Source organism: Epinephelus fuscoguttatus, linkage group LG2, assembly GCF_011397635.1.
Source record: "Epinephelus fuscoguttatus linkage group LG2, E.fuscoguttatus.final_Chr_v1".
Taxonomy (NCBI): domain Eukaryota; kingdom Metazoa; phylum Chordata; class Actinopteri; order Perciformes; family Serranidae; genus Epinephelus; species Epinephelus fuscoguttatus.
Genome location: NC_064753.1, coordinates 7,623,555 through 7,647,658, shown reverse-complemented (window position 1 = coordinate 7,647,658; position 24,104 = coordinate 7,623,555). Strand labels below are relative to the sequence as shown.

Sequence of the window (24,104 nt, the reverse complement as noted above, 5' to 3'; positions counted from 1 at the left end):
GCAATGTGCAGCTGTCATGCTAGAAATAAATGGCAGGCACTGAAAGGGCATTGAGTGGTAAAATAAATATATTCTCTGAAGACAATACATGATTAACAAGTTTCTGCCAACATTCCTCTCCTGCATTATTTGCACCAAATGCCCCTTTTTATTGGACAAGCACAGAGCCAGAGGAAGGAAACCTGGGTTAACAAAGAAAGTTGCTAACCACCATCATGGTTTCCCCATTATCTCGGTTCTGGGCTTTAGGCTTTGCCGAGCTAGCTACGAAAAAGAAAGTCTGGCTCTGTCCAGTGAAATGTTGTGATTCCTATTTTACTCATGTTTTTACCCAATGTCGTGTTTGCACCTCAGGGCTACTGTACCAAGGACTTTATGAGGTCCAAATACAGTAATTCTGGGTTGCAACACATAGGATTTACCTTGTTGCTGAAGTACATCAAGATGTTTAGATGCTCTGTTGCCGATCTTCAGACTAATTTCATGACTTGAGAGCAGGGCCTCTTCCACAGAGCCCACCATGTTTCTGCAGTATCCCAGAACAGACAGACCCAACACTGGTCTCCAGAGGGCCTTCAGCGTTTTTTACAGTAAAGTGGCAATTTGAATTTGGTTGTGTGAATGCACCGGTTGGAACCTGAAGCCCGCCTTGGGTTTTTCCTATATGCTTGGAAAGGGAGGATGAGAGGAGCAGTACTCAGTTGGTTGCAATCTGCAACCTTATCACTATCATGCCCCTAAATGGCCAATGCTCACAAAAATGAAGACTTGAGAAATTAGTTGGCTCTCTACACTGCTTTCTAAAGACTTGACATGATACAGGTCTCAAGTTTTGGCAAAATCCCTGTTGCGACAGGTAGGCTTTACACAGCCACACAACTTAAATATATGGACATGACCTTGTATCTTTTATCAACTCATCATAAACTTCAAAAATAAGACTAGCCCCTGCCTTTGCTGATCTCTCCTAACTGACCTCTGGAGCTCGCTGAATAAGTTTCTCTTACAGTTTACATCCATGTCGGTGAAAACATGGATGATTTACACACATCTTCCTCCTGGCAGCACAGAAGATCTACACAATTAGCAGTTTCAAGGTGGACCACCTTGACTTTAAGACATCTGAAGAGGTTTAAAGACCTGCAGACACCCTGCCTGAGACTTGATCTTTTTTTGTTTCTGATATCTGATTTGGTCAATGAATAATGATACTTAAGTGATGCTATATTTGCATGTTTCTCTTTCTTGACGAGAACAGAAGGCATTCAAACTGACAGCATCACACTGACATCTAGTGGAATAAAGCCTGTGTGCATGGGATTTTTTTTTTTTTTCTTGCAGGAGTGAGGGAAAAGTCTAACAATTTTGTGAAAAAATCTGTCACAGTGGTTTTGTGCACTACATGTCAAAAAGGCTTATAACTGAAAACCCATACACAACAAAGGAGTGTTTAATTAAAAGAGGAAATATGTAGCAGCATTTTATTTAAAAAAGTCAAATATAATCTTACATTTTGGTGGTGGGGAAACAAACCGCAGGTTGGGATAAAAATGCAAGTTAAATACAATCAATATTTTAGCTTCTGAAGCCTGGCTGGTTCATGAGTCCATTTAGGTAGCCAAGCTACTGGTCCCTAAGCAAAACATGGCCATGTTTTGTCCACTAAAATGACAAGAGTAGAACCAAAAAACAAGAGCAACACACTATTTCACACACAGACACACACTCTTCTCCCTCCATCATGCAAAGCCCACTTTTATAGCAGCAGAGAGCCAAATATGACCCTAGGAATAGTTTTTGGGCAAATGAGGCCACTTACAGATTAAAAACAGCAATCATCACCCCCCCCCCCCCCCCAAAACACAGACACACTCACACACACAGTCTCGCACACCCACACATACACACACATGCTAAATCAAGTAGAGACTCCATAAAATGTCCATTCATTTTGGCCTCTGCATAGAAAATAAAAATGGCAACCACAAAATGTAAATGTGGCTGGTAATTAATGCAAGCATTTGGGTGCACTCCTCATCAAAAAACAAAACAACACAAAAAAAACAAAATATCCTCTTCAGTCGTCCCATCCCTAACAGCCCTTCGCGATGCGTTTTCATCTCAACTGGAGGGTTAAACAGGTCAGATTCCTGTGCAGATAGGGCCATCCAAAGTGTTTGCTCACTGCATGTCAGCATTTCCAATTTCAAAGTCACTGTGTGCACCCAATACATAGACATTTAAAAAGCACCTGGATCCAAGTAATCAGTGATATAGCCATCCATATTACCCCACTGAAAATTCACCCATCAGTCCGAACATGTGTGCTGGTACTGCAGTGGTGTCGCTGTTCAGAATCAACACATCAGAATTGCTTTTCTTCCCCTTACAGCTTAAAGTCGAATTGGGATTTGCTGTTGTCTTGTCAGCTTCAGTGTTTGCTTCACTACTTTGGAAGGTGTCGTTGTGGTGATGAAGTCTGAATCCTGGGCCTGACTTTCAGCGCTGTGGAATCCACTCGGTTCAACTCTTCGGTTTTCTCACTGCTCTGGGGTGGAGTCAGGACACCTGTAGGTACAGGACAGGTGCCGTGACGCTCCAACTCCACATCCTGGTAGGAGTAGGCCTTGTCCTGTACACAGCAGAAATACACAGGTTAACTCTGCTGTCACTAGAGAGCAGTGGCAGTGATTTCAATGTGCTTCTAAAGTCTGACTTTGAGACGTGCCTATCAGAGCATTATTGGTAACATCACAAGTGAAAGCCAATCAGGTCTATTATGCAAACTGTGCCAGCGTACTGTGGAATTTGAAACCTTCAGTGTAGAGAACAAGCCCATAGGAACTGAGCTGGGCTTTGAAGCCAATTTGAAAAAGTGGTCAAACTGTGGAATTGCAACATCTGGGTCCGTCATGTAATGCCAAGGGGCCCAAAAACACTTTCTCATGGACTTGCATTGTGAAAGAAATGTCTGTATATGAGTGGAATCTTTTTATTTTACATGTATTAACTTCCTTGCAAACACTAAATAAGTATTTCACTACTGGAAAGATGGTCTTTTCATAAAAAGAAAGAAAAATACTTTTGAAACTGGTGTTATATGACCACAGAAAACAGAAAAAGGACTGTGGCATTCGCTTTGCTCTAGATGTAGAAAACCTACAACTACTAGAATACATAATGCTGCACCTGACCAATTAACACTTATGCTGGTGGGTGAAGTAATGCACACTTGTCCATTTTGACACAGGAAACAAAACGGCGGTCAGTTGATTTAGCTGTGACATGATCACTTATTAGCACTGCTTGATTTTATTGTTTGGTCTCTGTTTCTTTTATTGTAAAAACAGAAGCTGAAAGAAACTGTTTGGTGCCCACTCCCTTTTCACATATTCTCGTATTACAGCTCAACAGTCCACTAATACGTTTCTGCCAATGTTTTAGGTATGGAATAGGCAATACTGTAACAGGATTCTCGTTTATTTTTGATCAGCACTGCTTAGTTTAGCATTTGATCAGAGTATGAAATAGAGCGAGGGCGAGAGTGTCTCTCTCTCTCGACCCTCCTCTATACTCTTTATGTCTGTGTTGGAGGGCATATGAAAATGTGGAAGAGCAATGTGTTTTTTTAGGACACTTGACCAGAGCCAGCAAAGAGGAGGAGCAGGAAGAAGGACCAGCAGGTAAGATAGTGGGAAGCTTACCATAGTTAATATACAAACACTACCCACACTGTCATGATTCATATAAAATCTATTTAAGGAGACACATTGCCGATATTTAACCAGTTTTGTATCATAATGACCTAAATGTTGCAAAATTCACTAATAACTGAATCCAGAGTTATTTTCCTGCTCTTCATGTGAGCGAGCCCGAGACTGAGCGGTTGGAGGGAGGGGTTAAAGAAAACACCTGTGTGCTTGCTTTTATGGATACAGGAGATCCGGGTTATTTTGAACCTGGAATTGTAACTTCATGCACCACTTTTATAAGAATAAACAGGGTTCTGCCTCCAACACTGTGTCCAGTTCTCTTCATACATCCAGAGAAACAGTTGAGTGAAACAGTTTCTGCTCATCAGTTAAACTCATATTTGCATGACGTGGAATTTCCAGTACAAAAGGAATAGATCTGTGTTTGAGGCTTTTTAATAGCTTTATTTAAAAAGTAAATTAAAGACCCACCTTTTAATGTGGAGTAACATTACAGTCTTGATTTTTAAGTTTTAACCACTGGCTTTTACCTTATTTTATCCCTCCTGTTTGTTTTTATTCTATTTTATCTATTTACTTTCTTTTTATTCTAAAGAGTTTAATCATCTTTTTTTGTTTGTTCTGGTTTGTTTGGTTTGCTTTTTTTAAAGTCTTATTGCTGTAATTTTTTAGTCTTACAAAACTTTGTGTGTAGTTGTCTGTGTTATCCTTTTTATTGGGTATGTGTCATTCCAGTTTTGCCATGTGGAGCACTTTAGGCCGCATGTTTGTATGAAAGGTGCCATGTAAAAAATGTTGAGTAACTTATTCAACATTTTTTGTAGAAAATATTTTACTTTAAGTATTTTTACAAAAGTTATGAGGTAAGCTTAAACTTTTCCATATAGTGTCCCCCATTATCACTAAAAATGATGTAGTAATATACACGCATCCTCAGCTTAAATAGTGGATGAAAGAATTTCAGATGTGTTCCATTTGTAGGTTATAGCTACCAGGCATTTAAGCTCACTTCCTCAGTTTAAAATTAAAATAAAAACTTGCAGTGATTCACAAATAGCTGTTTTGATGGGCAGCAGATTTTGCTACATTTTAAAACTGAAAAACATCATATATTACAATACTTTCACTTACCAGCCATGTCATGTAAGGGACATGCATCTGGATGTTGTGCATGTCATCTGCAGGGATTCCTGGGAATGTTTTCATAGACGACCCACCAACCTCTCGCAGAGCCATGGCGAATGGCAACATCCACCTCACACACTCTTCTAACTCCACCCTCTTCAGAGCTGCATGGACAGAAAGAAGTGATAAGTCAGGGCAACACAACCAGGGTAACAACAGCAGGAAAAAACAAACATTAAAAAACATACTGGTATGTTTTAATAAAACTTTTGCTTAAGGAGTAAATCGTTATTTTGTTTATTCCTTTACCCGAGACGTTTTCCACCAGCTCCGGAGAGGAAAAGTGAAACAGGGCTGAAGCAGCAAGGACGCCATTGGAAAACTCAAGGCAACGCACATCGAGCATACACAGGTCCAACAACTAGGAGGAGGGGGGGAAAAAAGACAAAGATGAAAAAAACTGAACAGAAAAGCAAACCTCAAAAGGCATACTGCAAATACTCCTACTATATCATGACAGAATCAGCTGTGGAAAGGATGTAAATACTGCATGTACTACATTTCTGAATAAAGAGAACTGTTTATGCTCCTCATACCTACACTGCAGTGCTGGTGACTGTAGGGCAGCAACAAGTAGAACGACCAGGTCTTAGTAGCAGCACAGCATTTTGTGGTGTTCCCTGAACTTGACCAAGTAAAAGCTTATCTGGTGGTAATGCAAAATCCACAGATCGTGTAAAGTGATTTATGTATGTGTATGCTATCTCAGAAAGTCGGTGAGGCCTTTAAAACCAAATTATGAGAACGATTAGGACCCAATACTGGCTTCCTCTGAATTAAGTCCTCACTCAAAGGCTGTTTAGGAGACTATATTTCACCCTCAAGTTTCACTTTGTCACTTCCTTGGACAAAGTGAGCCCATATTTTATTTGCGCTGGCAGATGCATCTGGTCCTCATCCCATTCAGACAGATTTCCAGCCGACCTGCCCAGGTCGGGCCAATCACAACCGTTAATCTGATGTAAGGCATGTTTGAGACTGTAACTGACAACTTGCGAAGCCTTTACTCTTTACACAAAATATGCAATGACATCCCTCATGCTGGGGACGCTACTGACGCATTTTAGAAAACAACGCAGATGGCTGCAGCTGGTATGGAACTTTATGTTGTACTACTTTGAAATTCTGATGGCAAAAAACAGCAACACTGCTTACAGACATATTGATGCTACACCATCACAGCTCATCTCTGCATGCTGTAGCCATTTCCAGGTTAAAATGAACTGAGAGGTTCCAGACTAACTTGCATTTGCGATTTTGGTCTAGTGATGTCAGGCTAGCTCTGCTCCACTTCGCAGTTTATAGATACTAGAACTGAATTTTTACAAAAACATTTAGCCATCTGTAGGTTTTTAATGCAGCATGTTTTTCTTGATTTCAATTGATCAAAACTTGTTCCTCATCAATAAAAAACATTTATATCTATCATTATTTACAATCACTCATATTGAGCTGGACATGTAAAAGGGACCCTCGTCTGTGGTGGGAAAAAAAAAAAAATCTCACTGAAAGCAGGTAGGAGAGGTTCAGCATTTGCAAGTGAATGTACCTGGAGACTAGCCTGGTGAAACCATCCTTATCTCATGAGCTCATATTCGATTTCAATCGCAGATCAGTCTGGCCATGCAATCATAAAGGCGCATTCTGGCGTCGGTTAAAGCTTACCGGGCCAATCACAACCGTTCATCAGAATAGGAGGGATAAGGAGTGGAGCGAATGCATTTTGTAAACAACCAACATGGCTACTGATTTTGAAACTGCTATGGTAAATGTGTTGAACAAACTGGAATGTACATTTTCTTTAAAAGCAGAGCAAACGGCTGCACTGAAAGCTTTTATTGAAAAAAAAAAAAAAAAAGGATGTGTTTGCCATCCCTCCTACGGAGTTTGGTAAAAGTTTAATTTACCAACTGGCTCCGTTGATCGGGAAAAAGATGGGACTCAGTGAAAACCCAGTGGCTACTGTTGTTTCTCCGCTAGTTGCTCTCATGGAGGAGCAGGTCAGGGAAGCGACTAAGCTGGGAATCACAGCCATGCAACTCTGAGTCCACAGTGAGGAGGAAATCTGCAAAGATGGCAACACTCTTTCCTAGAAATTATCACAGCTCATCTCCGCTGCAGCTTGCTGGTCTGTTTACAGTGGTGTTGTGCTAGCCTACGTCACACGTTTCGTTTACTCTGATTGGTTTTCCGTCTTTCCAACTGCATGAAGGGGCACTTTGAGTGACAGCCGTTGATACCTCCCCTCTGGAGTAGAGGAAATGTACACTCCGTGTCCAGACCCATTTGGGTCTGGCAACGCAAGGCTACCTGGAGACATGCATGTGGTGTAAATATAGTAAATGCGAGCCAAATGCATACTCGTGTCACTCTTGACAACAACTAACAAGACATGTTTTTTCACAATCAACAGAACTGTGCAGACCTACTGAAAGCCTCGTAGTTCTGTTTTTGTTATGTATTACTGAAGGACCACATGGATACTTGAGTTCGTCATTAGGGCCACACACACACACACACACACAAAATACCCCTGCAATCTGTGTGAAGGTAGTTTGTGGGTATCTGGGGATGAGCAGCTCGTCCGTCTCTTTCAGGTAGGCCACCTGCATGTAAACATTGAGCCAGGAGATGGGAGTCTGTGGGCTGAGACTCCAATTCAGCTCCTGTGGTAGAAAAGAGAGAAAGATCAAGTAACCTGCAGTGCTGAAGTAAAACCATCACTAACAGCAACTTGACCACTTGCAACTTAAATGTAAATAAAATTAAAGATTTTGTTTAGCTGACAACCAAACAACTATCTTTTGAACAGACAGACATTGCTAAAATAATAATACAAGAATAGAACAAGAACACATGCTGTCGGCCATTAGTGATTTGGGTAACTTAAACCAAATCACTAATGGCCGACAGCATGTGTTCTAGTGATTTGGGTAACTTAAACCAGATTTATACTTCTGTGTTGAATCAATGCTATATTTACAGCTTGGGCTCTGAGTAGCTGTCTACCATATGCTACAGCCTACACCGCAGTCTGTCGTGCACCTCCCCAGAAATATAACTCCATGCTGCGGCAATGAGGACCTCCTGTTTATTTTTGTAAATTGAAAACCATTTCTTTCAGTGGAAAAAAAGCTTTAGTTTACTTTTATTTCACAGATAAGAAACAATAAATTGTGAGGTTCACACTAATGCGTCATGGATCAATGAGTAATGTGAGTGTTCTTTACCTTCATAATAATGATTTCCATACTGAGAATTTCATCTTCAGTGCAGGCTTCATCTGTAACATAGGCAAACTGGTGGACCTTGGGAGGATACATCTCCTGGGGGATGCAAAAACACAGGAGACAAGAATTGTTCGACCAATCCTACTAACAAACACTGTAAAATGCTGTAGAAGAAAGGTGGTAATGTAGCTTAGATAATGTACCTAAGGCAAGCCCATAAGAAAGATCTACAGGCTACCAGGTATTTTTGATCAACCCACTTTTCTTCTAAACAGTCCAACCCTTCTTACCTCTACTTTGGCAGCAATGAAGAGACAGGTAATGCCTATGAGCTGCAGTGTTGATTTGAAGACGTTTCTCTGTGTGGCCATGAAACGATCAAAGTAGTCCTGAGCAAGGTGGTATGACTCTCTGTGCAGTTTGTACACCTCACTTACCTAAAACATGCACACAAACACAACATGGCAAAGCACTGTTACTATTAATTGAAACAGGGACATTTGTATCTTTGCTGATTAATGTCTATCCTATTTTATATTCCTTTATTTAAAAAAAAAAAATGTACAATTGAAGGATTTTTAACAATAAAACTTCACAGAACTCATTGCAAGTGACAAATAAGGATGTGTTTGCACGTGATTTTCAAGCAGAGCTGGATACAAAAACTGAACTATTATGATGTTAGAGCACACATGTAACACTTAACACTTTGTTGCATCAGTAACTTGTCCCCTTGTCTCTGTCTCTCTGCTGCACCAGTACTCACAGAGTGCATCACAGAGCCTGTTCTCTTTTGAAACAGACCTCAGATCTGTCTAATGAGGTCCCACATTACTTCCATGCAGCCCTTATCGCCCTTATTTTAGCAATTTATGCTTTGATATTAAGAGGAACCAAAATCAAAGGCTAAAGTAGATAGGGTCTTTATTGAATGTGATTAGGCCAATCAGATTAGTTGATCTCTTTCAGACACAGGAGACCTCATAAGTCACTGCAGCTCATTATTTACCTTCATTACAGTAATGGTCAGAACTCAAGAGTGTTTTTTTCACTGCCACACAAGACACTGTTGAGGATTTTTTAACCGTTTGTGCCAATGGATGTTTACTGATAATTACTCATAAAACATATGTCTTTTCTCAATAACCAGTTTCCAATTAGGAGATTAAGAGAGGCTGTTGTCAATATGTTGTGCCGTAGCTCCCAATTGCATCAGTACATTAAAATAAGAGTTAGTTCTGAAGTCATGAAATCTAAGATGATGTTCTGTGTGGCTGTCTACAGCTTCCGTTAACAAAATCCATGAGAGACAATTTAGTTATGATGCACAAGTCAGTAGAGGACTATAAATGCAGCCTTTACTTTTATCCCCGCAAATAAAACTGAAATGATCAAAATGAAAGGCATTATACTTTTTGTTAAATGTCATGTTGACAAGGAGAGAGGCGGTCAAGTGGTCTCTGAAGCTGGGCACACACTCTACCATTTAAGCCCGTTTCTGACCCAAATTTTGAGCTGCACAGCTCATTTTGAAGTCGGACTGGTATTCAGCTTAGTCAGGCATCATTTGCCGTGTAATGTACATTGGGGGAGGAGGAGCAATTAACTGCTCCCAACCGGCTCCCAGACAGACATTCAGATGAATTTCGGTCAGCCGTTGTCAGACTCTTAAGCAGAGCCACGAGTCAATTCCCAAAGATCAGTGTCCTTTCTCACTGTGCCTACATTAAGTGGCAAACAGAGCATTTGAAAGTGTCACGGTGACAAAATGTGTCATGGTGACAAGATGTGTCATGCAGACGCAAAATACAGAGGCCAGCTTTGGCAACAGCATACATGCCTCTTTGACGTTTCCCTCTCCTCCTATCACAAGCGGTATGACCGAGTGAAACATTGTCAATAATGCATTACTGTGAATCGTACTGGTTTAACGTTACATACCTCTGCTAGCAAACAAACTTCTACTTGCCTCAGAGCTTTTCAAACAAATCTTGACAATGGTTAATAGCGAGAGTCGTCCACGAGGGCGAATGGGCCATTTATTTGCTATGTTACTATTACTACAATTTTTCGTGAGCTTTGGCTTCTCATTGCAGCCACTTTACTCATACAGTAGGAGCTGGAATTAAACAACATCTTTAAAATTGTACAGCATATGCCCAGGTTAAGACTACTACAGACCTCCATGAGCCAGTCCAGTAGAATTGCCCTCATCTTGGGCTGCAGATGAGGATGTTTATCCATCACATGGACATCTCTGGTGTAGGTCTTGTCCTTCTCCAACATGTTGTTCCATACCACATCCTTACTGGCCCAGCTGATAACAAAACAAATGGGACACAATAGTTAAAAAAAAAAAAGAATTGACAGAACTCTTCACTGTCCACAACAGCAACACTATGTATGCAGTGAACTCTTTACAATCCAATTCATGCAGGGCTGTATTTTAGCCCTGGTTACAGGGGTAGTGATTTAAGGTGAAGCAGAATGTCTATTAGCTATAACCAAAGAAAAAGCAAAACTATGACAGAGAGCACACAAGCTAAACCTATACAACAGGCCCAGGCCTTGCCACACACAGATGGGCTACTTATTAAACTTAGATACAAGGGATAAAATGGGTGGCTGCTTAACGAAGTCTTGGCTGAGACAAACCAAGCTCAAACTCTAGGCCCTTATCTCTTTCACTGATTTTAAACTTAGAATACAGGAAGTGGTCACTGATAGTTGCAGCGGCTTAAATGAACTAACAAATTCTGGACTAAATATTGCTGCATTGTTAATGCACCATTTCGTGTCATGTGTTTGGCGTATCTATTGACGTCATTTTTAAGACATACTTAATTGATCCCCGGAGGGGAAATTCAAGTATTGTATTTGATGTGGTTATCCTGTTTGTGTTTGTTGCTACTATTTGACCCTGTCTTAGTTAGGTCTCACTTGCAAAAGAGGTTTTAATCTCAATGTGAATTTCTATTTAAATAATGGTTTAACACCAGTACTCACCACAGTGCAGGGAGCGGGGCACAGCGCACGGGGGTTACAAATACGTTGTTAAAGTTGTAGTGGGGGAAACCTGCGTTTATCAGGGCAACTGGTGGGTCCACTTCCTGATCAGGTGTGGGGATCCACCTCTGTGGACTTGTGTAACCAGCATCAGGACTCCAGCCCACCTTCACAGAAAGAGGGAACAGAGAGATGACAAATCTGATGGTAAGTTCATAATATGGACACATGTTGTGGTCGGGCTGACTCCCCCAGTAAGTGGCCTGCAAACATTAAAGCCTGAACGGACTATAGACAGACCTCCTAGCCAGAGATCCAGTGAAGTGCTAGTCATAGCAGAATTATCAATAGATCAGCCTATATGGATCGATGTGTAGTCAAATTGGGGTATGGCACATGTTTTAACATTGAATGAGGAAAAACAACCAAGCCTACCTCACATTCCCGCTGCTTCTTCTTAGTCATCTCTGCTACCTCCTCATCCAGGTCTTGTAAAAACTGAGAATGGGAAAATAAATTATGATTCAGTTCACAAACTGCACAGAGCTGGTTAGATCAAATCAATTCCCACAGCACATGAAAAGGTGGCAAGTGAATCCTATTCTGATGGTGGTCTGCACTGTAAGCACCAATAAAAATCATAGTCATATATACTACAATATCAGCTGCATCAATCAGTAATACTTCAGTGAAGCACAGGGCATTGTTACTTGCTAACACTGTTAAACGTCACGCCAGTTTTATATTTTGGTTATTCAGTTAGGCCCTGTAACCCAGCCACAGGTGAAGTTTCAGGCTGGTCTACAAGCCTTTCAGACTACTTACAATGGCAACATCTGCCTTCCTCTTTCTCGGTCGTACTGTAGTTTCTTCGGGCGCCTCGGGAGCAACAGACTTCGGTTCTGTCTCTTCCCTAAAACAACACAGAAACAGAAAGGTACCACCTGTAAGTCACCAAAGTCAGCACAAAACAGTTTAACAAGCTTGGCGTTACAAGTTAATGTGACCAAAATAAGGTCGTATCGCAACAAGCTAACTAGCCGGATGGCTAAAGCTCCATCAACTCAACTTTTCTTTCTGTCGTCACACACTTTGATTGACGCGCTTAAAAGAGCCAGGAATGAAATAAACATGAGACTCACCGTTTTCCTCGCATTATACTCAGAGAGGTGTGTGTCAGCTTTGGAGTAAACCTGTGAATAAAAAATGTTTTAAGTTGTTTTTTGGGGTTTAAACAGAACACATTCACACACTCCCAACCCCCACTCTCAACTCCCTCCTTCTGACAAAGCCCAGCTCAGCCAGGCGCGGCGAAATGGACACGGTACGCAATGTTAAAAGTCGCCAAAGAGTATCACATAATGCTCGTATATCCATGAAACTAACCGTTGACTAACATCAGACACTATATTAGCTGACTCGGGTTGTTGTTTGGCGTATTTTTGAGGGGAAGCTAGTTATTTTCCCTCCCTAACTTCGGATATCTTTCTCGCCACATAATGGCCTAACTACAGGCACAGCTGAGACGCCTATTTTCTCAATTCACCATTTATCAGTAACAGCAACAACACCTAACACACAACTATAACGGACGACATCTAAGTATGAGCATCCATACAAACCTTCAATTCATTATCCAACTTGTCGCGGGTTAGTTAGCATTCAGTCAGCTTAGCTACGAAAGTTGCATCCGAAACTAGCTTAACTAACTCCATGCAACGGTAACGTTTTGTTTGGTCCACTCACCTCAAGATTCAGCCCTTGAAGTTCACTCTTATCCGCAGCTAGAAAATGAATATGAATAACTTGTGATTTCACCGCCTGTTTTCAGAGCATGCTCTGTGTGTGTGTATCCAGGCCGGGCTAGTTCCTCTGAGCTGGCGCCTTGTAGGGAACAGATGACTTGAAGCATCAACGTCAGAGAGGAGTGGATTTAACTTGGCGCTAAACCCCCTCCTTCACCGCCTCCTTTTAGTCTAATTTAATCACAAATCACCACAGTTTCTCACTTATATTGTTAACAGAGATCTTATTTTTGATACGATTGATTTATATTGTGCTAAAGAAAATGAAAAATACGTTTAAAAGTTAGCCGGCAAAACGGGAGGCGTGCCTGCTGTGGTGACAGCTGCAGAGGCGGAGCATCCGATGAGGAAGTGCTCGGGCACCGCGTGGCTAGTCTGTCAGATGTAAACAAAGCCGTAGTTACTTGGATTAAACCTAAAATAAAACTTAACGCGACCAAGGTATTGTGAGGTAAGCGGGCCTTTTTGTTCCGTGAACTCCACAAGTTGTTGTCTCGCGCTGTCACCCTGGGCGCGTCTGTTATTTTGCAAAGAAATCATCTATGTTAGCCTGCGGATGCTTCTGACGACTACCGGGGCGCCCATTTCAGTATGGTTTGTCTCTTTGCAACCACCAAACCGTTTCCATGAACAAACATGCTGCACTGCTAAATGTGTTTTTAATCAAGGTGGAATAAGGTCAACAATTGTTTTCTGCACTACCGGTTTGTTGTTGTAGATTTTGAAGACGGGTTATTAATTCAAATTTTGTCTGATTAAACCGACCTTTGCCCAAGTCACGTGATCCCCGTGCCCTGAGAGACAAAAAAAAACAAGTCTTTTTTTTCTCAGCTTCCAGGTTGCGCAACAAAAACGGGAACATGAAGTTTTTGGATCTTTTTGGTCGTCTAAAATCAGTGGTTATTGGAATGATCCATGTTAAAGCCTTACCAGGTAAAAACTGTACTGGCCTGTGCCCCTCGATGTGCAAGTGGAAGTATTTAGTACAAGAAGCATTATGACACTGTAAAAATACTGTATGTTTGTGTAGAAAATCTGTATTTTTAAAGTAACTAACCAGAAACCGAGGAATTACTTATTATTTGACTAAATGCACTTAGTTGCATTACACCACTGCACATTTGGGAGCTATAAGTTTTGATAATTCATTCTGTTTGTACCTAAGTTTTCCTGTTTGTCTCAGGCACCCCCCTGGGTTGTATGAAAATGTCCCAAATCACTGAGGAAGCATGCAGGGAGGCAGCAATCTACCAAGATGCAGGGATTGTAAGTTATTGCACATTGTGTGAATTCCTGACACATTTGAAGTCTTCCAGGGCGAGCCAGTAACCAGTGCCCCTAAACTACTCTTTCAGGATGGTTTGATCATTGAGAACATGCATGATATTCCTTACTCATTCTCCGTGGGCCCTGAGGTGTCTGCCTGTATGACTGCAGTATGCACCGCTGTGAGAAGCATCTGTCCACGCCTGCCGCTCGGAGTGCAAATACTGTCTTCTGCAAATCAGCAGGCACTGGCTGTAGCTCTGGCTTCAGGTTCAGTCTTAAATAAATTGTTGTTATGCTGTGTATGAGGCTCTTATCATCTACAGCAAAACCTGTTAGAACAGAACAGAGGTCCCCAATCATGTGTTATCATGGACAAAGTGTAAACGGATTTTCCTACATCAGCCGACATCACTGTCAGGTCACCCTTTCTAATTGAAGGTGTGTATGTCAGAGAAATAGCTGCGGTGTGTTTGGTGCTTACTTTATGACACAGATCAGCTATTTGTGTGTCAAACTTAGCCTAAACCTACTTGTATTTGGCACAGTGGCTAACAGTTAGTCGACCATAGAATTATAATGTTACTGTATGGTCACAGGTCTGGATTTCATCAGGGCTGAGGGGTTTGTCTTTTCTCACGTGGCTGATGAGGGTCTCCTGAATGCCTGCGCTGGGGACTTACTGAGATATCGCAAGCAGATTGGAGCTGAGCATGTGCAGATCTTCACCGACATCAAAAAGAAGCACAGGTGAGATCAGTCACCAACTGTACAGTGTGATTAGTAGGGAGAACCTGATGAGCCACTGATAGCAAAAAAGACCTAAGGGCATATTTGACTTTTTATATCTCTGAATGCAACTGTAGTTGTTCACTTAGAACTACTTTTTCTCTGATACTAGATAGATGGATAGATAGATAGATAGATAGATAGATAGATAGATACTTTATTCATCCTGAAGGAAATTAAAGCATTCAGTAGCTTATTCAACAGCCACACAACACATTCTCACACAGGTGCAAGTGCAAGGACCTCCTTAGTCTGTTTATGGAGCACACCAGTGACAGGAGTCTGCCACTTAACATGCTCCTCTGCTGTGTGAAAGCTCTGTGAAGCGGGTGGTGGTACTACTGGCAGAATTAGCAATGGCAGGACTAACTACTGACCCAGCCCCTTACTGTCAGTCAATAAAGGCTTATAGAAATTGTTTTGTGGTGCCTAGACAGAAAAATATTAGTTAGAGAGATTTAAGCTCCTTCAGTTTGTCAGTGGCCTCAAAATCAATTACCTTGACCTTGGCTGCCAATTGGGTCTGACAGGGTTTCATCAAATTTAAATTTGTAGTTTAAAAAATCCCATCAGTTTCAATTCAATTTAAATTTCATTTACAAAGCCCAATATCACAAATCATAATTTGCCTCAGAGGGCTTTACAACATACAACATCCCTCTGTCTGTGGACTGTCACAACGGATAAGGAAAAACTCCCCAAAAAAAACATTTTAAAAAACGGTAGAAACCTCAGGAAGAGCAACTGAGGAGGGATCCCTCTTCCAGGACCGACAGACCTGCAATAGATGTTATGTGTACAGACAGATCAACATAATAAATGTACAGTGATCCTTATGACAAAATGATACAGACAAAGAAAGAGAGAGATGCACAGCAACAACAACAGTTATAACAAAAGTAAGAGAAATATTATTAATAATAATAGTAACAGTAGTATATGACATTATCTATGTTACATGTATATATCAGTATATGATAGTATGTGTATGTGACAGTAATAATCATATGTATATGATAATAGTAGAAGTATGACTAATAATAATAGCAGCAGTAGTAGACATCAGGCAGGACCACAGCAGCAATGTGACCACAACCAGCAATTCATTATACACAATCCAGGCACGACCTCGATCCGAGGGAACCTGTGAGACAAGGGAGCACAAAGGCTGTGGGGGAGAGGACCCACATTGATATGCAGAATAGGACATGAATGATAGTAAATGAAGAGAGAGAGGGAGAAGGGGTGCGCTTTATCATAGGTCCTGCCACAGAGAAGGCCTAAATCAGCCCAAGTAGGGGCTGGTCCTGAGCCAGCCCTAACTATAAGCTTTATTAAAGAGGAAAGTCTTAAGTCTACTCTTAAATGTGGAGACGGTGTCTGTCTCCCAGACCGAAACTGGAAGATGGTTCCACAGAAGAGGAGCCTGATAGCTAAAGCTCCCGTTCTACTTTAGGAACCATGAGTAACCCTGCATCCTCAGAGTTCAGTGTTCTGGTGGGATAATAGGGCACTATGAGCTCTCTGAGATATGACAGAGCCTGACCAGGCCCAGATTTATCAAACTGCGGAAAGTGAAATTTTAGACTTAAGTAAACATCATTTGATGGTACTCTCACTTGCAAACTTAAGAATAAAACCTATGTATCAAATTTCATTTGACCATAGATTTCACTTAAAATTAAGAGATTTCCAGGGGTGATAGCCCAATGGTTAAAGTGCATACCCTGTAACCATAATGTCCCCAGTTTGATTTGATTCCGCTTTGATGCATGTCATATACCACTCTCTTTCTCTTTCCCCTCAAATCCCTCTACTTTGTCCACTATCCAATTAAAGTGAAAATGTTGAAAAAAAATATGGAACACCTGTACAATATCATCTTAAGCAATATTTGTTATTCAGAGTTGGAGTTAGAATTAGCTTCCTTTTGCATTTCTCAGGGATGTAAAATATAAGAATAAAGCTGCAGCCATTATTTAAGTCACTTTCTATTTGGGGTGGGAATCACCAGAGGATCCATGATATGATATTATCATGATACTTAAGTCATAATACAACACTATTCTAATTTTAAATATGTTTTGATATGGTAAATATTGCGATGCAATATATTGTGATTTATTACCTTTTATCAACTGTAAATTATGTCCCTGAAGGAAAACTTTGCCAGCATCTGTTTTAACTGTCTGTTTATCTGACTTAAGCCAATTTTTTTTTGCAGCAGCAAAATGCATCTAGTGGACTAATAAAGCAATTGATAATATTACTCTAGTAGGCTACCTAAAGTTTAATTTGTATTTGTAATAGTAATAATTTATACAATTAAAAAAAGATACTTGGCACCCTGTGACAACACAACATTGCCACACAAAAATATTGCGATACTATGCTGTATCAATATTTCCCCCACCCCTACTTACTGTGTGTTTTTTGATTGTCTGCACTTGTCACTTTTTAAATCCTTGTCTCTGATGGCTTTCACTTTTCTGAGCAGCTATGTGATTACTTGAAAATAGGGTTGCAACAATAAACTGGTGTCAAGGTATACCATGATATATAAATTGATGGTTATCATACTATGTATGTAAAAAATGTGAGTGGATGTTGAATTATTTTCTAAGGGGAGACTTTTTACACATACTTCCATTAACAAAGTGGTTTTAAGTTTCAGTTATAGTAATAAAATGTTTGTTCAACCGACAATAACTTTTCTGTTTTCATTCCTATAAGGGTCATTCTGACAGATAAGATAAATTCTTTAATACCATGACACCGTGAAATCGCAACACAAATTGCAACCCTACTTGAGAGCTGCTCAGTTACTCCTACATTTCACAGCGAGTAAGAGAGAGATGCATGATACAATTCTGATTCTTCACTTTTATTGAAAAAGTCGTCTCTTCAGAGCCTTTATAGGTATAATAGACAAAGGGCCAGACCAGCATTCCCACAGTACTCACAAAGAACCACTTATAACTACTTATATTTTGAAATCCAATTCATAATGGGTTTGGAAGTTTTGATGGAATACCAGGGTTTAGAAAATTGACACCCTGCTTTCGTTCCTGGTCCCAGTTTAAAGTTAATTTTAAAATGTGTTTTAAATCTATCACAGGCTGAGTAAAACTGTGTGTGCTTGTGTGTGTGTACTGTATGTGTGTTTTTACCAGCTCCCATGCCCTGACATCAGATGTGAGCATTGAAGAGACGTCACGAGCCGCCGAGTTCTTCCTCTCAGATGGACTCATCATCACAGGAACAGCCACTGGAGTGCAGGCTGACCCGCGGGAGCTCAGAGGTACTAACATCATACAACCAGGAGCCATATGGTGCTGCAATTAATTCTTCAATCAGACACTGTTTGACACTTCATTTTGGCATCATTTTAGATAGCAACATAGGGCTGCAGTACAAGCTATGTTCAACGTTGATTTGGTTGATTCAACATTTTTAATGAATCTTTTGGTTTATATAATGTTTAAAACCTAAAAGTATTCAATTAACAATAACAGAATATAGAGCTAAAAAGCAAGTCCCCAGATTTTAGAAGTACCACAGCCTTGTGTGCTGTGTAATGTAATGTAACTTTAAGTCCAGCAGATGGGGCAGTGACTCAACTGTAGTGATGCGCTATTCAGGTACTCATTCACCTTTTTTTCATATGTGGCCTGGATTGTGGCCCATTTCAAAGCTGGTGTTACATTTGTGTCCATTCTGCAGGCAGCTGCCCTAAAAAAAAAAACACTGATAAAGCAACTGTACACGACCTGCTCAACACCAAACAGCAGACACACACGCCAGTTAGCTGGCGAGCATAGTGGAGCATTTTAGCTGTTAAAGAGACAGATATTTTTCCTCACAGATTGTTGGAGACAAAAAACAGAGCTAAAGGAGAATAAATATTGGACTTACATTCACCAGACAGACCAGAATCCATGACTCCAAATGAATGCTAATGTTGCGTCATAACTACTGGGTATTAAATAAGCAAATGCTAGCAAGTTATTTTGATCAACTTTACATGAAATATCAGTATATTGAAATCTTGGCCAAAAAACAAAACAAAATCAGCTATAGTTAGCAGTGACTTAATTAAGATTTACTTCAGGACTGGATGATATGGAGAAAATCAAATACAACAATATTTTTGACCAGTTACCTCAATACTGATATTGTGATGATATTGTAAGGTTGACTTTTGGTGCTTTCACAAAATATTTACACAATGAGATTTTTGACAAATTATTACAGTAATGTGGATATAATGACTAAGTGGGTAAAGGGAAATAACAGAGCAGCAAGAACAGTTTGGTAAGTTTAGAAAATGACATGACTTTACTGTAATGTAGTCTTTAAAACCAGGAAAAGACAACACTTAAGATATTACGATATCCAAAATCTGACGCCCATTCTCGAGAATTAATTTCTTACAAAAAAAAGAAAGAAAACCTTTGAATTATAACTTATCAACACACGAGTTTTGTTTCTGGAGCGAAACAGTATTTTTTTAAGGATTTATATGTATGAAATAAGTTTTATATTTTCATTTTTATGTAATGTTTTTATTATTTTATCTTTTTTTTTTTTTACTTGCCACTACGTACTGATAACGTTGCTGTAAAAATGTAATGCTATAATCATCTTTGTTTTAAAATGTATATTTTTTATGAAAATGTTGGCCGTTTAAAGATGTCCACCAGATTTCAGTCAGTTATGTTAGATTTCTACAAAAAACATCATTTAATCAGGCATAAAAGAAGTTAGCTATATCCCAAGGACTCCTGTCTCACTTCCTGGTTTCCAAAAAAAGCAGGAATGTTGCTATAGTACTTGTAAGCTTTCTATTTTTCGATGAATTAATTTAATAATATTGCTATCAAGTGTGTCTCAGTTATAACAGGTCAACTCCATAGCCCTTTTAAATCAAAGCTAAGTAAGAATTATGGTTTAAAAATAAGTACTTTGATTAGAATTAAGAGATCTCTCAACAGCTGTGAAAAATAAAATGGCTCCTTACTACAACTGCAGGAAAATTAATAAATCTAGAAGTTTTTGTCAATTCTGTCAGATCTTACCTCCAACATCCATCCATCAAAGGGGCTGGTGGATTTTGAATTCTACCAGCCACTCATACTTTTGACCAGCCACCATTCTGCTGTCACACTTGTGTGTATAACTAGCTTTGGTGTTTGTGTGTACAAAGAAACAAAAAAACAACAATACACATTGTTCTCATTAAAAGTATAAGTAAGTTTGATATTTTATTTAATGCTTATCAATTTTTGATTCTGTCCTTCACACAGACACACACACACACACACACACACACACACTTCAAATGTACAAAAACAAAATGCAGACACCCAAGCAAAAAAGATATTTGTATTGATTCTGATTATTATTATTACTATCATTATCATTATTATTATTAAAACTCGCCTTTTTACGAGTTGACCACTCTCTTTACACCAGTCACATGGCCAATCTGTCCTTAAAACACCCTGTCAGATTAGACAAATGACACCCATGCTAATGTTAACTGCTAACGCCACTCAACTTTATGACTCTTCCTTTTCGTCGTCTTATATGGCAGTTGGTTGGTTTGCAATCTGCCAGTAAATACAAACAAGAAGACTAAGAAGAAAAACCTCACTGGTGCAGTGAGGACACACTACACTACACTACCTAGGTAGAGCGACCTGTGATTGAGTCGATATTTTTCATGAACATATTCAATTGTTTGGTTAATTTTTTACCCAACACCATGGTGAGTAGGTTCATAAAATCCATCCTCCACTGGCCAAATTCACCCGAATTTGGCGGGTGCTAATTTCCAACACAGATTACAAGGTTTCATAATCAAGACTTTGATCTTTTAAAAAACATTTTCCGAGCATAATTGAAGAGTAAAACTTCATAAACCATCAGAAATAAGGTTTTGTCCCAATTCTCATGAATGAGTGCGAAGACGATATCTAGTCTCATATCACAATATCGTTATAATATCAATATATTGCCCAGCTCTGTTTTACATAAAACACACTTTTGTTACTTTAAGAACAATTGCTGTTAATGCTTGCGTTCCTCTATGTAAGGCAGGTTTTCAATGCAGCACTTGTCGTAATGCTACTAACACATATCTGAGTACTTTTTTCTCCACTTATTTGACAGTTTTTATTACTTGTTACTTAGAACAAATCTAGTCTTACCTGCCTGTCTGATCAGCTTAAAAGATACAATGCAGTATATACAGTATTTAAAATTAGCTTCACCTCAGCCAGTTACAACATTAAAATACTGCTTATATGTATTGGTGATAATGATCCAGCAATAATGTTAATACTTGACTGCACTGAGCTGGTACTACTTTTACAGTACTTTTACTATAGTGAAGTATTGAATTGCAGTAGTTGTACTTGTAATGAAGTATTTTTAGATGTTGGTGGTCTACCAGAATTTGAATACTTGTTCCACCAGTGGCCAATGGGGTGACGAAAGGCACCCAGCAGGTTTGTATCTGCTGAGAGTCAGTGGGTCTGAAATCGGGATCATGTCGTCTCATGGCAACACCTGGGCTGCTATTTTAAGCAGAGTTTCCAACGGGACATACAAGACTGTAAACACTCAGATCTAAACAGGCACACAGCCTCGGTTTCATACACGCGAGTGCGCTGACACACAGAAGACACACACTTTCCCCTATCTCTTTCCCTCACACACACGTGCGATCTCTATCTGGCTGACACAAACATGCAGACACTGGTCAGACAGAATGATACTGATGCTCACATGCCAGGGTGGAGGTTAGCTTCTACTCTGTCCAAAGTTCACTGGGTGTATCACAGCCTCTCTCGATTTAGTCTCTTCTTGTTATAGCAGACACCATGGGTGACATTCATCAACTTAAGCATTCATGGACAGGCCTAGATTTTATAAGGAGCATTCTGCATTGACGTGACCAGAAATCTCAGATACAGTTAAGCACATTTGATTTGAACTCTGTATCATGGTGATTTTGTTAGAATAGATTAAAAAAATCGTTCACCCCAAATGACCGTTTGTATATCAATTACTCCCCGTGTTGCATTGAATTTGGGAAGGAAACTTTGTGTTTCTTGCATGCTTCTGCAGTGAAAGAAGAATCCAAAAAAGGAGAAAAGTCTTGATGAATTGAAGTCATGGGGGTCCATGTTTAATAACAGCAAAACTTTATCAAAACATCTATTTACAAACTCTCACATAACTCTGGCAGTATAATCCAAGTCTCATTTATCCAGACCTATGCCTAGTACTCCCTGAACAGATAGCCGGGGATCTGAACAGAAAGTGAAACTTATCTATGCTCACTTCAGAGCCAGACTCCATTTTACCTCATTGAACACAGGAGCTGCTGATCTACTGCTGCCTCAGTCAGTTAGTCTGTTGTTGTTAATGTGTGAATTTAGTGACTTTAAATGATTAGTTGAGATTCAACAAAGAAAGAAAGAAGATGTATTCCTTTGAGATGCACCCATGTACATGTGCTGGTGAGAGGTGGGTAGGAAGTTAACTTTTTATATGCCTTTAAAGACTTCATGTTGCAGCAATGTACATTAGTTATAAGATATTGTTTATTTTTATGCCACGTGCTGGCAACATCTGTGGCCAGAGGCATTATGTTTTTGGGTTGTCCATCCATCCGTTTGTTCCATTCTAATAAACACGATGTCTTAAGAACACATTTGAAGGAATTTCTTCAAATTTGGCACAAATGTCCACTTGGACTCATTGATGAACTGATTAGATTTTGGGGGTCACAGAATAAAGGTCAAGTTTGTTGTGGCCTCCTCTGTCTCTTCCTTGTGAATGTGATATCTTAAGAATGCTGTGAGGTGGGACATCGGTGGCTTAGTGGTAGAGCAGGCGCCCCATGTGCAAGGCTGTTGCCGCAGCGGCCCGGGTTAGATTCCACCCTGTGGCCCTTTGCTGCATGTCATCCTCTCTCTCTCTCTCTCTCTCTCTCTCTCTCTCTCTCTCTCCCTCCCCCTTTCACACTTAACTGTCCTGTCAATTAATGGCAAGAAATACCAAAAAAAATATCTTTAAAAAAAAAAAGAATGCTGTGAGGGAATTTTTTCAAACTAGGCACAGACATTCCCTCAGACTCAGGACAAAGTGATCAGATTTTGGTGGTCAAATGTCAAAAATCAAGGTCACCATGACCTTGTCAGTCGCATTGTTGTGAATGCGATATCTCAAGAACACTTTGAGGGAAATTGTTCAAATTTGGCACACACATCTACTTAGACTAAAGAAGAACTGATAAGAATTCCATGGTCAAAGGTCAAGGTCACTGTGACCTCACAAAACATGTTTTTGGTTATAATTCAGGAATTCATATGCTATTTATGACAAAATTTCACTCAAATGTCTGTGAGGATAAAATAATAAAGTGCTGACATTTTATATGGAAAAAGTCAAAGGTCAACTTCACTGTGACATCATAATGTTGTCCCAAAACACTTTTCTGGCCATTACTCAACATCCTAACTGGGGACCAAAAGGGAAGACATTTGGTCAGATACATAATTGTTGACATTAATCTTAGGTGTCCACCTTGAAACTGTGCTGATTGTATAGATCTGTGCTGCTGGGGGGGAGATGTGTGTGAAGCATCCATGTTTTACAGATATAGATGTAAACTGTAACTGCAATTTGACCAGTTTGCATAGGCAAACAACCACAAAGCAGCAATTCAGTTTTTTAATCATCTCCTGGATTTGTGTCATCATAAACATTGTAGCATTGTTAAAATACACTCTTTATAGGCTGTAGTTGCCACTGATAAACTGTTTATTCGCTTTTGCAGAGGTTTCCCAGTCTGTGAGTATCCCGGTGCTGATAGGTTCTGGAGTGACCTATGACAACATTGAATGCTACATGGATGCAAATGGAATGATCATCGGTTCTCATTTCAAGGAGGGAGGCCACTGGGCCAATGCAGTCGACCCAGAGCGAGTGAAACGGTTCATGGGAAAGATGGGTGACCTTCGAAAATGACAGTGAAGGTTTTCTGTCTCTCAGTGCCTTCAATGTGTTTAACTCCAATGTCCAATTACTGTCTGTGG

The 24,104-nt window shown here is 39.9% G+C and overlaps 2 protein-coding genes across 2 annotated transcripts; one reads left to right on the top strand and one right to left on the bottom strand.

The window, feature by feature from the left end:
- Positions 1–1,469: 1,469 nt before the first annotated feature.
- ccne1 (cyclin E1) lies at positions 1,470–13,116 on the bottom strand. Its single transcript, XM_049563013.1, has 12 exons — positions 12,881–13,116; positions 12,277–12,327; positions 11,960–12,047; positions 11,570–11,632; positions 11,135–11,301; positions 10,310–10,445; positions 8,419–8,565; positions 8,129–8,224; positions 7,430–7,564; positions 5,148–5,259; positions 4,845–5,002; positions 1,470–2,632 (listed from the first exon to the last, which is right to left on the bottom strand). The coding sequence occupies exons 2-12, from the start codon at positions 12,288–12,290 to the stop codon at positions 2,447–2,449; spliced, it is 1,302 nt and encodes a 433-aa protein (XP_049418970.1). The 5' UTR covers positions 12,291–12,327; positions 12,881–13,116; the 3' UTR covers positions 1,470–2,446.
- Positions 13,117–13,277: 161 nt separating this feature from the next.
- On the top strand, positions 13,278–24,046 carry zgc:162297 (uncharacterized protein LOC555865 homolog). Its single transcript, XM_049563026.1, has 7 exons — positions 13,278–13,390; positions 13,771–13,872; positions 14,123–14,205; positions 14,295–14,475; positions 14,805–14,955; positions 18,168–18,295; positions 23,846–24,046. The coding sequence occupies exons 2-7, from the start codon at positions 13,800–13,802 to the stop codon at positions 24,034–24,036; spliced, it is 807 nt and encodes a 268-aa protein (XP_049418983.1). The 5' UTR covers positions 13,278–13,390; positions 13,771–13,799; the 3' UTR covers positions 24,037–24,046.
- The last annotated feature ends 58 nt before the right edge of the window (positions 24,047–24,104 follow it).